Source organism: Lytechinus pictus, unplaced genomic scaffold (genome assembly GCF_037042905.1).
Source record: "Lytechinus pictus isolate F3 Inbred unplaced genomic scaffold, Lp3.0 scaffold_19, whole genome shotgun sequence".
NCBI classification, from domain to species: Eukaryota; Metazoa; Echinodermata; class Echinoidea; order Temnopleuroida; family Toxopneustidae; genus Lytechinus; species Lytechinus pictus.
Window position 1 is genome coordinate 1292867 of NW_026974140.1, and position 15729 is coordinate 1308595.

Sequence of the window (15729 nt, forward strand, 5' to 3'; positions counted from 1 at the left end):
TTAAGAGATAAAATAAAATATTTTAAAGATAAAATGACCTCAGAATTCATCAATACTAACACTATATATTTAGCTTATAAAATATGCTGAGCTCCCCAAAACTTTACAGAAAAAGAATGCTACTGAGAGAACATTTAACAGATTTTTAATTACTTAGATTTTGCGTGCATGGCACTGCCAATCTTTGCACATCATATCTGTAAACTGTCTCATTCATTGTCATTTTTTTTCTATTTCTTGTGTACTTTATTAATAGAAATATTAAAAACAATATTGAATAATTCAAACAATAAAATACAAAACAAATAGTGAGTGACATCACCAACTCTCTCATTTGCATATGACTGTGTTTTGTGAAAAATAAGCAAAACTCTAAAATGTCATAACCTCGTTATCTAACATCTGATCTCAAATAAATTTTCAAAGATATGCTGGTTTGATTTTTCTCTTTCCACTCAAATCAAGCTTTGATAAATTGGTTTAGTTAAACAAGATGTATGGGACCACTCACCATCCTCTCTCCATTCATACTACTGCTTGAGCTAGCTCCATCACCTAATGATGACCTTTTACTACTTTTACCCTCATGACCTGAAAATGATAATAAAGAGATCATATCAGTTTGTGCAGCTTGTGTATGCACAGAAGACCAAGAACAATATCCATTCAACATCAAGAAAACAGAAAGATTGTTTCACCCACATTATGACATTCCTGATAATGAGAGTTTATTAATAAAAGATACTGCTTGACTGTGCTATTTCGACGCCTAAAAAGACGGGGGGGGGGCTGATTCTTAGGCGTAGATCGCGATGAAAATTGACAGGCGCATTAATACCCATGGCTTGATCTACAAAACTATAAAATCAAATTCTGCGAAAAATCTCATTGCCAATTATTTATGCTAATTTATGCATAAAATCAAAAGTTTCGCCTAATTAACTAGATACATGTAATGCCCCTAAAATGCAAATTTTTGGTACACAGACACTTTATATGAATCTGATCAAATGTTCTTACAAAAATTTCAAAATCACATTTATTTTCTTATGTATGTTATCGTTTTCTGAATTTCTTATATATTTCGTTGTTTTTCTACTTCTTGTTTTTTATTGTTTTTTCAATGGAAATTGTCGGGAACTTTATTTTGACCATAAATAAGATGGATTTAATTGATTTTAATGAGTAAAAGGAAAAATAATTAAACATTTATGAATTTTGGCTAAAAACACTATTTGCATTGGATTTGTACACAAATACACTTTTTTGAGCAATTTTGGGTCTGCATGCACTTCCAGTCAGCATGCGACATGGTAAAAAAATCTTGCACAGGGGGAAGTGCTGATTCTGCCCCCCCCCCCTTGACATTTTTCGTGATAAATCAGCCGCGCAAAATGTTTTGTCCGCGTCGCTCACTGACTTTTTACATTCAAGTCTCGTGCAACTTATGAGACCAAAATTGCGACCCCTGGGTATGCAATTCTGAAATTACGCAACATTTCGTAAGTGCATGCAGACCCAAAATTGCTCAAAAGAGTGAATTTGTGTACAAATCCAATGCAAATAGTGTTTTTAGCCAAAATTCATAAATGTATCATTATTTTTTCCTTTTACTGATTGAAATTAATTAATTCCATCTTATTTATCGTCAAAATAAAGTTCCCAACAATTTCCATTGAAAAAATAAAAATAAAAAACAGAAAGTCGAAAAAACAAAAATGAACGTGACAAAAATTGCAATATCAGATCAATTTCTCATGTATTATATTGTTTTTGCAATTTCTCATGTATTTCTTCGTTTTATGGAACTTTTGCTCTTTCATTGTTTTTTAGATGAACTTTGTCGGGAACTCTTGAGATCATAAACGGCATAAAATAAATCCATTTAGACCAGCAAAACAAACATAATCATTCATTTATGATTTTTGGTTGAAAATACAGTTAGCATGGACTATGTACATGAAATCACGTTTTTGAACAGTATTGGTCTGACATACACTTACAAAATGTTGCTTAATTTCGTAACCGTTTACCCGGGTGTCGCAAATTTGGTCTCAAAAGATGCGCAAGACTTAAAAGTAAAAAGTTATTGAGTGGCGCGGTAAAAAAATTTGGAGTGGCGAATATATTGCGCAAATATTTATGTTGGCTGGGGGGGCCTCGGAGGCCCCCTCCCCAGCCTACATAGGGTTAAAGTTGAATTAAGAAGACGATTCCAAATATTGAGATATTTACATTAATAGCAACCTTACAACCCCCCAAACACTAATAGGTGATTCGACCCCCCATTTTCTTTTTTCAAAATAGTGAATTTGAACGATTTATCCCTACCCATTTTCCCCGAGTTCGCTCCTGCAATGCCTACCGAGACGGGTGTTCTTTGAGTGTGACGTCACCGGGGGGTATTCGGTCCCGGTTTAGTAAACAAGGCAGTGCCGTTTTGTGTACTACTATGGAATAACTGCAGTTGAAGTTGTATCTGCGAGCCATAAAACTTGCAAAGAGGAAATGATTAAAATATTTGTGGCCGTACTATTATTCCAAATATGTGAATTCCCTCAGAATGATACCATAGACCCTAAAGGAATAATTTCAAGGTGAATAATATGAAATTTGATCGAGATCTTCTCACCAGTCGATAACGTAGCAGACGTGTTATTATGACATATTTATCCGCGTGTGACGCGGCTCTTGCAAAAAAACACAGTTGGTTGCGGAATTGCTTTGTGCCGACCGGCCGCCCGCTCCGGCGCAGCTAGCTGTCGAGCTACCGTACCGTTCTTGTTGTCTTCAACCATAGAGATGTATACTAATTACTATATATCTTTCTGTCTTCAACTCACTTCCGAATTGCGTTTGTATGTGTGACGGTGACCCCTAGCGTAATTAAATATAGAAAACAACTCAGAAGGCCGAGAAAGAATACTATACGTTTGGTTCAAGATTGTTCTGTGGAATGAGCTATGAGTGGAAATGATCCAGAGGATATAAAAGTGGAGTCAAGGGAGTCAAAGACAAAAGAAAAGAAGAAAAAACGCCAGGGGATCGCTGCACGGCCATGAACTAAGTCGACATACCAGACCAATACAGTACACTCAATGCCTGGGTATTGTGTGTACTAGTATTATGCGTTCAGCGCGCGCTGAGCTAGCCGCCGGAATTACTTTCCAGCTACTCACTTGATTGAACATCGTGATAAAATAAATGAGAAATAGTGAAAATATCATTCAATAACTCACTGTTTGCTATCTTACATCATGATTGAAGAGTTCATGGTGGTTATTCATACTGTTTTTTATACAGGGAAAGTAAAGATTTGTACATATCAGTCCTATTTGTTTGATTTGAGTTGCTTTGAAAAAAAATTGTAAAATATCTTTTTCTCTCTGCATAGCATTTCTGTATGACATTCAGGCACCTCTTATACTAAATTCCCCCCGGTGACGTCACACTCCGAGTGACTTTTCTGTACACTCGTCTCTCGGGCTCTGACAGGTGGCTAATTTCATAGACTTTCAAAGCAAAATATCGAGAAGGCAGAGGATTATTGTGACATGCTATGTGTTTGAACAACTTATATATACTATATATTGTATGTAGAACCTATATTTATGGAAACTCACCCCCTTCTTAATTCAACTTTAAATGAAGTCCACTTGATTCAAGCATTCTGCACACACCCTGGTTTGAATAGTCACCTTACTTGTACATTCAGGCCATTGTATGATTTTAGTTATTTTTCATATCACAAACCTCTGACCACTAGCTTGGCAATCCCATACAATAATTAACTTTTTTGTAAGTCTGACCCATAAGTCTTCATTTTTACTTCCTTCATGTTTAAACCTTGATCATTTGAGGGCATGGTGAATTAGAGAAAACAAAAAAGTCCCATATTTAGGAGTCAGATGAACACATCTTATAACATTGCCATGCTTTACGTTACAAACCTCATACCTGAATCACTGGCTTTATGTCTCTTAGATTCATGATTGACATCACCGGCTGAATGATCCCTCTTCTTCTCACTCTTCTTATCTTTCTCTCTACTTCTTTCTCTCTCTGGCTCAGGGGCTTCAAGAACTTCTCTTTCCCTGTGACGCTCCTTGCTCTGGAATATGGAACAGAAGTGGGGAGAGTAGAGAGTAAAAATTGAGATGCTGGTTAAATCAAACTCACCTAAACTTAAGAATAATACGTCGTGTCGGTGCAACAACGCCCTTAGCAAAACATTTCTGCACCCGATCAGTACTACAGAAACACCCTTACGCAGTGCACTTATTCGTGCTGCTAAGGGTGTTTTTGCATGCATGAGATGCGCTCAAGTGTGGTGTTAAGGGCATTCTTGCTCGGACACAATAGCACATCACACATAGCAGATTGTATGTCCCCAAGAGCTCAAGGTATAGGAAAGGTATAAAGTAAGAAATAGGATTTTACAAACAAGAAGTAATATGTACATCCAGTTCATAATTGTAAAAGCATTCATGTGGAAAATCTAATTTAAAAAAGCTTTAGACGGAACTGGACAGGGACCCAATATAGTTTTTGTGGAACATGAATGATTGATTCATTCTTCTGGAGTTTGCATTTACTGTGATATCTGCTTAAAGGACAAGTCCATCTCAGTAAAATGTTGATTTAAATCAATAGAGAAAAATCAGATAAGCATGATACTGAAAATTTCATCAAAATCAGATGTAAAATAAGAAAGTTATAACATTTTAAAGTTTCGCTTATTTTTCACAAAATAGTTATATGCACAATTTAGTCACATGCAGAAGAGAGAGTCGATGTCCTTCACTCACTATATCTTTCATTTTTTATTGTTTGAATTATACAATCTTTCAATTTTTACAGATTTGACGGTAAGGACCAACTTGACTGAACCATAAAATCTCAAACAATAGTAATTCCACATGTTCAGGGAGAAATACAACTTTGTTTCACTGGACAATGAGGAGAAAATTAGAATATTTCATATTTCACATAATAAAATACAACAGAAATAGTGAGTGATGTCATCAGTTCCCTCATTTGCATACCGACCGGGATGTGCATATAACTATTTGGTGAAATTACGCAAAATTTTAAAATGTCATAACTTTCTTATTTTACATCAGATTTTAATGAAATTTTCAGTGTTATGCTTGTGGGATATTTCTCCTTTTATTCAAATCAACTTTTTGTTGAGGTGGACTTGTCCTTTAACAAGTGGAATGCCTCTGGCCGTCTCACCTGCATTACGCGATTCAATATAGCAGCAGTGCTGATTTTGAAAACTACTATAACTCGCACAAGATGTTCAGTGATACTTGGTTACTCTTATTTCCACGTTTTATGAACTAGACCAATACACTTATAGAGATATGATGGCAATTCAACAAATACCTCCAACGTGGCCAAAGTTCTTTGACCTTACATGACCTTTGACCTTGATCATGTGACCTGAAACTCGCACAGGATGTTCAGTGATACTTGATTACTATTATGTCCAAGTTTTATGAACTAGACCAACACACTTTCAAATTTATGGCTGTAATTCAACAAATACCCCAATTTGGCCAAAGTTCATTGACCCTAAATGACCTTTGACCTTGATCATGTGACCTGAAACTTGCACAGGATGTTCAGTAATACTTGATTACTATTATGTCCAAGTTTCATGAATCAGATCCATAAACTTTCAAAGTTATGATGGTAATTCAACAGATACCCCCAATTCGGCCAAAGTTCATTGACCCTAAATGACCTTTGACCTTGGTCATGTGATGTGAAACTCATGCAGGATGTTCAGTGATACTTGATTAACCTTATGTATAAGTTTCATGAACTAGGTCCATATATTTTCTAAGTTATGATGACATTTCAAAAACTTAACCTTAGGTTAAGATTTTGATGTTGATTCCCCCAACATGGTCTAAGTTCATTGACCCTAAATGACCTTTGACCTTGGTCATGTGACATGAAACTCAGGCAGGATGTTCAGTAATACTTGATTAACCTTATGGCCAAGTTTCATGAACTAGGTCCATATACTTTCTAAGTTATGCTGTCATTTCAAAAACTTAACCTCAGGTTAAGATTTGGTGTTGACGCCGCCGCCGCCGTCGGAAAAGCGGCGCCTATAGTCTCACTCTGCTATGCAGGTGAGACAACAAGAATACAGTCAAGAGTAAGCAGTAAAGGGGAAATTCATCCTGACAATAAGTTTATTGTAAAAATAGCAGAAAAAATCATACAAACTATTGGTGAAGATTTGAGAAAAATCCATCAAAGCATTAAAAAAATATTAAAATTTTAATTACTTGATTTGTGAAGTCACATGTGAGCAGCATTTCTACATAGCGAATGGTAAACAGTCAATGAAATGTCATTTTTTCAAAATTTTAAATCGTTTTAATGTACCTTTTGTATATCAATAGACAAATCATCTCACACCCGATCATGAAAAGAAAACAAAAGTAAGTCATCAGGAAACATTAAACAATTGGAGCGCCTCTGGCAGTCACACCTGCATCACGCGATTCAATATAGCAGCAGTGCTGACTTTGAAAACTACTATAACATCATTATTCACAAAAAACACAATTCATATTTAATGATACAATACTACGTTCATTGACAATAAATGACATTTGATCTTGATCATGTGACCTAAGACTTGTCAGTGATACTTGATTACCCCTATATCAATATTTCATAAACTATATCTATAAACTTTGAAAGTTACGATGGTAATTCAACAAATACCCCCTACATGGCCAAAGTTCAGTGACCGTTGACCTTGTCATGTGACCTGAAACTCACACAGGATGTTCAGTGATACTTGATTACTCTTATGTCCAAGTTTCATGAAATAGACCAATACACTCTCAGAGTTGTAATGGTAATTCAACAAATACCCCCAACATGGCAAAATTTCATTGACCTTAAATGACCTTTGACCTTGGTCATGTGACCTGAAACTCAGGCAGGATGTTCAGTAATACTTGTTTACCCTTATGGCCAAGTTTCATGAACTAGGTCCATATAATTTCTAAGTTATGCTGTCATTTCAAAAACTTAACCTTCGGTTAAGATTTGATGTTGACGCCGCTGCCGTCGCAAAAGCGGCGCCTATAGTCTCACTCTGCTATGCAGGTGAGACAAAAAATGAAATTCATGCATTTTATATAACATGAAATATGGGGCAGCTGCTTGTTTATGATGTCACAAATCCAAAACTTGATATTCTCATAACTCTCTCAATCTTTAGCAGATTTTACTCAAACCTTCACCGATATCTTTTATCATTTTTTCTTCTATTTTTACAACAAACTTTTCTTCTATTTTTACAACAAACTTTTCTTCAGGGTGAACTTCCCCTTAATGCGTTGTGTGAAGAAATACATTTGGCCTATCATGAAATTCCACTCTTAGAAGAGCGTTGTATCTCACCTTACTTCTCCTGTGTTTGCTAGAAGATGTCTCCCTTGCTAGGTCAGGAGAGCTAGAGCTAGACACCTGGAAAAAGCAAACAAAGATAACAAAGATTTTAAGATATGGGGTGATATTCCGATAAAATAAAATACTCTATCTGTGAAATACCCTTAGATTTTTTTCAAATAGGTATTCTGAGAACCATTTCATCTTCAAATTATCTCTGTAAGACACATCTATTTTTTGAGCAAATAACCCATGAAAAAAGGCTGGTTTAGAGCACTCTCATGTCATTCAACCAATGAAAATATTTTCAAACAAGTGTGGCAAAGGAGTGAGATTGTGTCAATTTATTAAATTTAAATGCACTTGCACTCCACACTAAATGCGTCTTTATAGGGATTTATTTAAAGGACAAGTCCATCCCAACAAAACTGAGGCGGGCTTGACCTTTAAAAATAATGGCAACACTATCTTCTTTTTCGATAATAATACATACCTGCCAACCTTTGATAATAAAAAATCAGTATCAAAGCTACGACGGCACCGAGCGGGTGTCCGGCCCGCTCCAACGGTAAGGACTCTTTGCATTTACACCATGTAAAAGTAGCATTTCCCTACACCTTTTAAAGCAAATTTACCCTCATTACCTCACCAGAGGATGACCTACATGTAGTCGACCTTAATTTATCAATTAAAAATTTAGAAAAGGTATTTAAAATATCACTTTTGTGACAAAAACCCACCTAATTTCATTCAGGTGTGATTTGTTTTCATCTAAATCTGTAAGGAATAATTTTTCTTGTTCACCAGATCTCTCAAAAACTTTAATTTTAAGCATATTTTTGTGAGGCCCTCTATTGGTGCAGATTCTCTTTTCAATTAGAAAAAAAATTATTTCAAGAATTCAATTGAATTTTGGGCCAGGGCATATTTTTTATGATAAATTTAGATTTAAGTTAGCCCTATTTTATTAAAAATTGATGTGCCAAAAAATCAAACATCTATTTATCCAACCTACATCATCAATGCAATCATGCATCAAGTCAAGAGGAAATAGCCAAACATTGACAATCTTATTTCACCACACAGGGGTTACTAACCGAGGACAAGGTTCTATCATAAACTACAATGGATAAGTGTTTGTTGGTATAAGAAAGCAGATTTTCAACCATGATAAAAACGGAGCTGAAACTAACGGCTGCATGCGCCCGACCCGCACCCACCACAGCACTTGCGGTGCGCCGGCGAGACGGGAAGGCTGAGGCGCAGCAACTCGGCGGGCGCCGGGAGTTTAGGCAAGCGAAGCAAGTAGATTTGGTGTTTGACTTCGAAGGCTAAATTGAGATCAAAAGTTGAAAATCTCCTTTCTTCCTCGAAAATTTGACAATTATTTGAGAAAATAAAGTACAGATCAATGTTAAAATTGCATTGGGATAGATCTAAAAGTTAGAGTAACTGCGTCGGTGTGCGGCCATTCTCTTACTCACTCCCACACTACAAAATCATCCGGCGACATGGGCAATACTTCAAATAAAGTGATTTCTTCTTACCTAAATCACCATATTTCGCATAAAAAATATCACCAACGGTGATTCTTAACATCGTAGTTAGGAAACAAGGGGTCTAAAAAGGTGAAATTTTCACGGTTTTTCCGATGTTCGTGGATTGTGAAAACATGTCCTCACTAAAAACTAGCACTTTCGCGAGCCGATATCAGCCGCCATTTTTTTCCGCAAGTCAAACATCGAAGAATAGCGTGTACGCTCGTTATTTTCACATGCATTTGCAATGGAACTGCGCATTTAGCAGTGTTTGCGCGCCATTTACTGTGTATTTGCGTAGCCGTGCGCTCCAGTCGTTTATGCGTTAGTCGCATCTTACAGCCGTGCATGCGTTAGTCCCATCATACAGCTGTTTCAATCATTTCAACACTAAATTGATTACCGGGTAACCCAAAAATCGGAATTTTGGTTTTAAAATTCGGAATTCGGAATGGAGGTAAAAAAATCAGTATAATTCCGCCAAAATCGGAATGGTTGGCAGGTATGTTAATAGTTATTTAATTACAAGCAACATTTTACAGACAGTGTTCGTCAAGAAAACTCTTATGAAATAATTCCTAATTCTGCAGAAATAATGTAAAGGTAGTACTGTCAATGATTATTTATGATTTATTTGTTTTCTTAAAAAAATTATTCTTAAAGATAAAAAACAGCCTTGGTAACTAGGTAAGAAAGAACAGTATGGCCCTGCATCCTATTAATCCATTTATTATACCATCCTATCATACATGTCTTTGAATACTTTCAAAGGATGTCAAATAAATGAATTGAAGCCACATCTGATCAAAAGCTTCATGTGCTTGAAAAAGATATTAAATAATTGTGAAAGTCTGGAACTACCAGATGGTTCTTTTTCCCTCATAAAATGCAGTGTTATATTAAGATACAGTACCACATAACTTTGATCTTTTTCTAAACATTATTGTATGCAAATGACATATCGATATCGATCACATATCGATGGCAAAAAATTATTGCAAATTTTTTTTTACAGCATAACTATGCTAAAATCAATTAATTTCTGCTGCTAAGAATTAAAAAAATAATCATATCTTTATGAATAAGATAAGAAAAATCAATTTGCATTGACCTCATACACATTTTGGAACAGTGAAAAACATCAGACAAGATGCCCCCAAAATGCCCTAAAGAGCCCATGAAATTCCCATAGGGTACAATGTAATCTAATACAATGTAGAAAAAATAGGGTTGTGAGCTAAAAAGGTAACCCCAGAAAAAAAAAATGTTTTCTCCTGCACAATAGGCTTATAATAATGACCTAAGAATACAAGCTAATATACTCACAAGTATAGCTGATGCATCTACTTTTCTCCTCTTGTGCTCCACTAAAAATCAAAATAGAAATAAACAGTATTAAGCCTTGGTACAGATTCAACATTGTAATTTGAATGGGACTAAATCATTCCATCTTTAAAAAATGTGTGATGACTATAAAACGAATTTTCAGTGAATAAAAAGTATGGCAAAATGTATTTTGACTGTCAATTCACTTTTTTATTCAATAATTTGTTCATCTATTTATTTATTTCACTTCATGTCATTTTAATTCATTTAATATTATCATTATTATTTCATTACTTGTTATTTTTACTTATTTCATTTATCAATTATTATCGTTATAATGAGCAAAATTATATTGGAAAAAGAAATCACCAAAAGGATCTTGCCCTATATTCTATTGTACTGACCTCTGTCTGAAGAGCTGGTTGCTGGTGATTCCTTTTTAGACGCTGAGCCTACTGACCCCTGGCTGGAGTTAGATGCAACACTTTCTTCCCTCTGTGACCTCTCCTTAGATGACCTTTGACCCCCGTCACCACGCTCTTCCTTCTCCTTGGATTTATCTCGGTGGGTGGCTTTCTTCTCCATCTTCCTTACCCTCTCTCCTTCCTCTGGCCAGCTATCAAGCTCTGTTGACGGTGCCCCACCCCAGTTATCACTGCTGTAACTCTTACTGCTAGATGCTGTGGAGTTCAACAAGTTATAAATTGAGCACTCACGGCAGTTAATTTTCACTTAGCCCTCAAAAGGCTAACATAATTTGATGCCTGAAATATGGACGGGGGGGTATCTCAGACAGCATAATTGAAGTACAAATTAGCATGTGCTTTAACTGTTGCCTGTGACCTTTTAAGACTGGCCACCTTTGGGTAATTTTGGGGCTGTTGCGTAGGTATATAACATTGGAATCAGGCATCACAAAGTTGGTCTAAATGATGATCAAGATCAATAAAAAAGGAAATCACAAACATATTTCAGATTTTTCACAAAAAAATGTTTAGGGGAGTGGGAGAGTCACCCGCATCAAAATGTGATGGTCAATTTCCCTAGTTCAGGTAAATATGCAATTGAAACTTGTAGATGAATATCGGGCCCCATCATACAAAGAGTTATGATTGATCCACTCAATCATAACTTTATGGAAATCCATCAGTGTCATAATTTTTTCTGCAGGAAATTGCAACATGTCCTTTGTAAACAAAGGAGAATACACCATATTGTCAAAAAATCAATTAATTTATGGATATACATTCATATCTCATATTTTTTTTAACAAACATGCATTTTTTTATGTTGACTTTGCTGGTTTTCCATAGTTGCGATTGATCAGATCAATCGCAACTCTTTGTAAGACAGATCCCAGATCTCCTCACACAATAATGAGATCTGTTTTTATTATTTCTGTGTTCGAATTGGGTATTCTAAGGTTATATTCAATCTGTTCCAAGTCAATATCATCACACAACCAAAGACTCCATTTCAGATGTTTATCAGTCTTCTGGAACATGCACCTGTCCAATTTTGAAGGATAAATACTCACCTTTTCCATCTTCTCGGTGTGACTTCTCACTGCTGCCAGACCTTTTGCCTTCTGATGACCTTTGAACTTTAACTTCCTTGACAACCTTCTCGTCCTTGAGGACTCTGTGTTCTTTAGAAGCTTTATCTTCCTTGCTTGATCTACTCACACTGCTCTCTTTGTGCTCGTCTTTTTCTCTCTTGGATTTAGTCCCATCGCTGGATGATCTAAACAAACAAAACAAAACAAGATGACCATGGGTGATTTTAAGGATTAAAATAACCACTTGCTCTGTATGTATTGTGTGCCAAATCATGCGAACCTGTGTACCGGCAACTGCCAAGAAACAAGGAATATGAGCAAGCATCTCTTTATCAAATGACTGGCCCTTTTCAAAGCAATGATAATAATTTTAATAACTATGTTCCCACATGTGCTTATCCACATTGATTAGCTTCAGGTGTGGGTATTCAGCATAAATTCCATTGTTTCATGAAGTTAAAGTGTGCATAAACTCGTAAACTTTAGTTTGAGCATGGGGAGGTAGAACTAACAGTGGTATGGGGAGGGGTGCACATCTTGGGGAGGTGGAACTAAGGTTTGGAAAATCAGCTGTTGAAAGTAGAAGGGGTACACATTTCGTTTTGCTTGCAAGTGTTTGAACTCCTCTGCCACAGCTGAAGGTTTCACATTCACCCAGTGTACCCCCAGCCTATGCCCTTGAGGGATGCTTATTTTAAGAGTGTTTATCATGTTTATGTTCCTAATGGCCACCGCCTTTATGGCCCCTCCCTCAAAACCTAGAAATATTAATGAAAGTGATTAATACCCCCACACTCTGGCGTGAACATTTTAATGCAGTTTAGAATTTAATATGAATCTTTACCCCAAGATGAATATTTCTTCCAACTTTTATGAGCACTGACTAAAAACAGGGGAAGTAGTTTGATCCACAATGAGTTTTCCTGCATTTCTGGCTATCATATGTGGTTACCATGGCAATATACTCTCTGACAAATCGGGGGGGGGGGGGTGCACTTCCATTGACGAGTGGATACCATGCGCGACCATGGGGTCTCGAAAAGCACCCTAAACACGTATTTTCCATATTCTGAAAATGCACCCCTTAACAAGTATTGGCGTCTGAAACCCTACCCTTAAAAAGTATTGGAAACAAAACAATATACTCTTGGCAAGTATTCCCTGAAATGAACCCCTAAACAAGTACATATATTTTATTGTCATGTCACGGGTCCGTCGGTCGTCGGATTTACCTTTACACACCATTTGGTTTTAGTACGGCCCCAGCTTTCACACCTCGCGCAAATCGAACTCTAAACATGTAGTGTTGGGGCAAAAAGGACATCCTTTATAAAACATTTTAATTTTTTTTTATCATCCCGCAAATTTGACCCTAAACACGTAGCTTTCCTAGCGAAATAGATACCCTTCTTTCATTATTTTTGTGTTTTTGACACCCTTTCACGTTACGTATGTAACGTGCCCTATCTTGAAAAAGACATCCCTTTTACATGTTTTTTTGGTCGCGCATTGTATCCACTCTTCAATGTAAGTCGCCCCCCGGGTGACAAATGCATACAAAAACAATGGTTCTTGCACATCTTTACCTCAAGGCAAATATGTGAGCCAAATTTCATGAGAATTGGTTCAAAACTGATGAAGTAGTTCAAATTGCAAGGTTTTTACCTAAGTTTTGACATATAATATGTTGTTACCATGGCAACACAATTTCTGAAACACACACAAAAAGACACATCTTTACTTTAATACCAATGTGTGTTCCAAATTTCATGAGAATTGATTGAAAACTGATGAAGCAGTTTGAATTGTAAGTTTTTTCCCAATTTTCACCAAATGATATGTTGTTACCATGGCAACAAGATTTCTGAAAGACACACAAAAATGTGTCTTAGACATCTTCACCTCAAGACCAATGTGTGTGCCAAATTTCATAAGAATCGGATGAAAACAGAGGAAGTAGTTCTAACAGCAAGATTTTTACCTTATTGTTGCCATAATACACTGTTACCATGGCAACACAATTTCCAACACATGCAAAAAATGTGTCTTGCACATCTTTACCCCAAGACCAAAATATGTACATACACACCAACATTCCACCTCCTCCACCGCCACCCTTCAGCTTGTTTAGGATCTGCATTCAGATATTTGGTGCATTGAGATGTGAGGACAAACAGAACATCTGTTCAAAATCTGTTCTGAATTCAAGAACTAAACCAATGCAAAATAATGCACTGCAATTGAGTTTTGCACGAGCGCTAGTCTATATATCAGACCAATCTAAACTCATAAATTCTGACATTTTCACCCATTTTTTCACTGTTCCTGCAGCCAGATTTTTTGGAGCATACCCCATTTTTAATTCTTATACATAAACAAAGGTCTGGAGAAAAAATCATGCTTTTGTCCACCGTGTCCATATAATTTCGCTAACAGACCAGACTAATGATGGTAGGTGCTATAATAGCAAAGTTACCATCATTGGAAACTTGAAACAGGCCCCTGGCCCTTTATCTTTCACTTACTTTGAATCTGATTTCTTAGATCCTGATGATGTGCTGGCACTGACACTGGATGAGGATGCAGACGTCTTTGATGAATTACTACTAGACTTGGATGATGATGATGACGACGTCGATGACTTGCCCTGCAATTGAGACGATGACTTGACAGAGGACTTTGATGTGGATGATGATTTCGTTGTAGATGACGATTCTCTATTGGATGACTTACTGCTTGCTCCATGAACTTTTTCAGTATCAGCTTCTATTCAATAGTTTAATCAAAAGTTTTATGAACACTACGCTTTGCAGGTACATTTGCATTAAACAGGGGACTTATTCATGAAAATTGTCAGCACTGACAAGTCATCATTATCCAACAGTTACCATAGTGACGGTCTCACATTTATGCTTTCAAATCAATCACAACCTTGGAAAAATATAATATATATCACCTTGCTGATGAAACACTTTCAAAGCAGGTTGAAATGTGGGTGAGAACCATGGAATGATTTTCAATAATCAAGATGGTAATAATATGGTCAAATTCATTGCAGAATAAAATGTCTTTATTCAAACCATGGACAAGTAATATGATCTGGAATGATCACTATATCAACTCTGATGTCAATATAAACGCTGAGATGGACTCATATACTCTTTTGCTACAGAGTGAAGATAACAATCAACTTTTAAGCAAACTTTATTGCAGTGTCTTAATGCATTTGAGAGGAAATTTTGATTGTGTAAATCTTGACTGTTATTAACTTCAATTAATAGCAAAACTACACAGGAGATCAAAATAGGCCTACAGTCTGTCCAAGAAACAAAATGGAAATTCATGCTAAAATTCAGCTAACCGATGAATGTGATTGTAAGTGTGACAGATTCAATTCATATATGAGATTTAAATAGGGAAACATTGTGCCTCGAATGTGAATGCTAAGAAATGACACTTAGAATGGAAAAATTGGGACTAGTTGCATGATCCCTAAATAGCCTGCAAGACTGCATAAGAAACAAACCTTTGCTAAGATGTTCCTTGCCTACACCATTGAGAATAGCATTACTGGTGCTACTGACTGATGTTGAACTGCTAGATGTGGCCTTCTTACTTGAAGACTCTGAGGATTGGGTAGTAGACTGGGAGCTTGACACTGGCTTCTGATTAACCAATATCAAATCACATTACAGAAGATAAAGAGAAAATTATAAAGCCCTGTGCAAAGTACAAGATCCGTTGTGATCCAAAGAAAGTGTTTGATATGACATGATTAGTATAATCTACATTTCAGTCTTTTTTTAGCCTCATGGTAGAAAAAAAGAGCAAATTCAATTCCACATCGTAATAGTTTCAGCTGGGACTTAAAGCCGATTT

General features: G+C 36.3%; 1 protein-coding gene across 1 annotated transcript in view; it reads right to left on the bottom strand.

Moving 5' to 3' along the window:
- The window catches only part of LOC129261224 (THO complex subunit 2-like), a 142944-nt gene that overhangs the window by 19899 nt on the left and 107316 nt on the right, over positions 1-15729 (bottom strand). Inside the window, exons 31-38 of the mRNA XM_064114108.1 lie at positions 15377-15515; positions 14376-14616; positions 11830-12035; positions 10697-10972; positions 10293-10333; positions 7441-7506; positions 3958-4111; positions 512-591 (exon numbers count right to left, since the gene is read on the bottom strand). Of these exons, the coding sequence (XP_063970178.1) occupies positions 512-591; positions 3958-4111; positions 7441-7506; positions 10293-10333; positions 10697-10972; positions 11830-12035; positions 14376-14616; positions 15377-15515 (1203 nt within the window). The remainder of the gene's footprint in view (positions 1-511; positions 592-3957; positions 4112-7440; positions 7507-10292; positions 10334-10696; positions 10973-11829; positions 12036-14375; positions 14617-15376; positions 15516-15729) is intronic.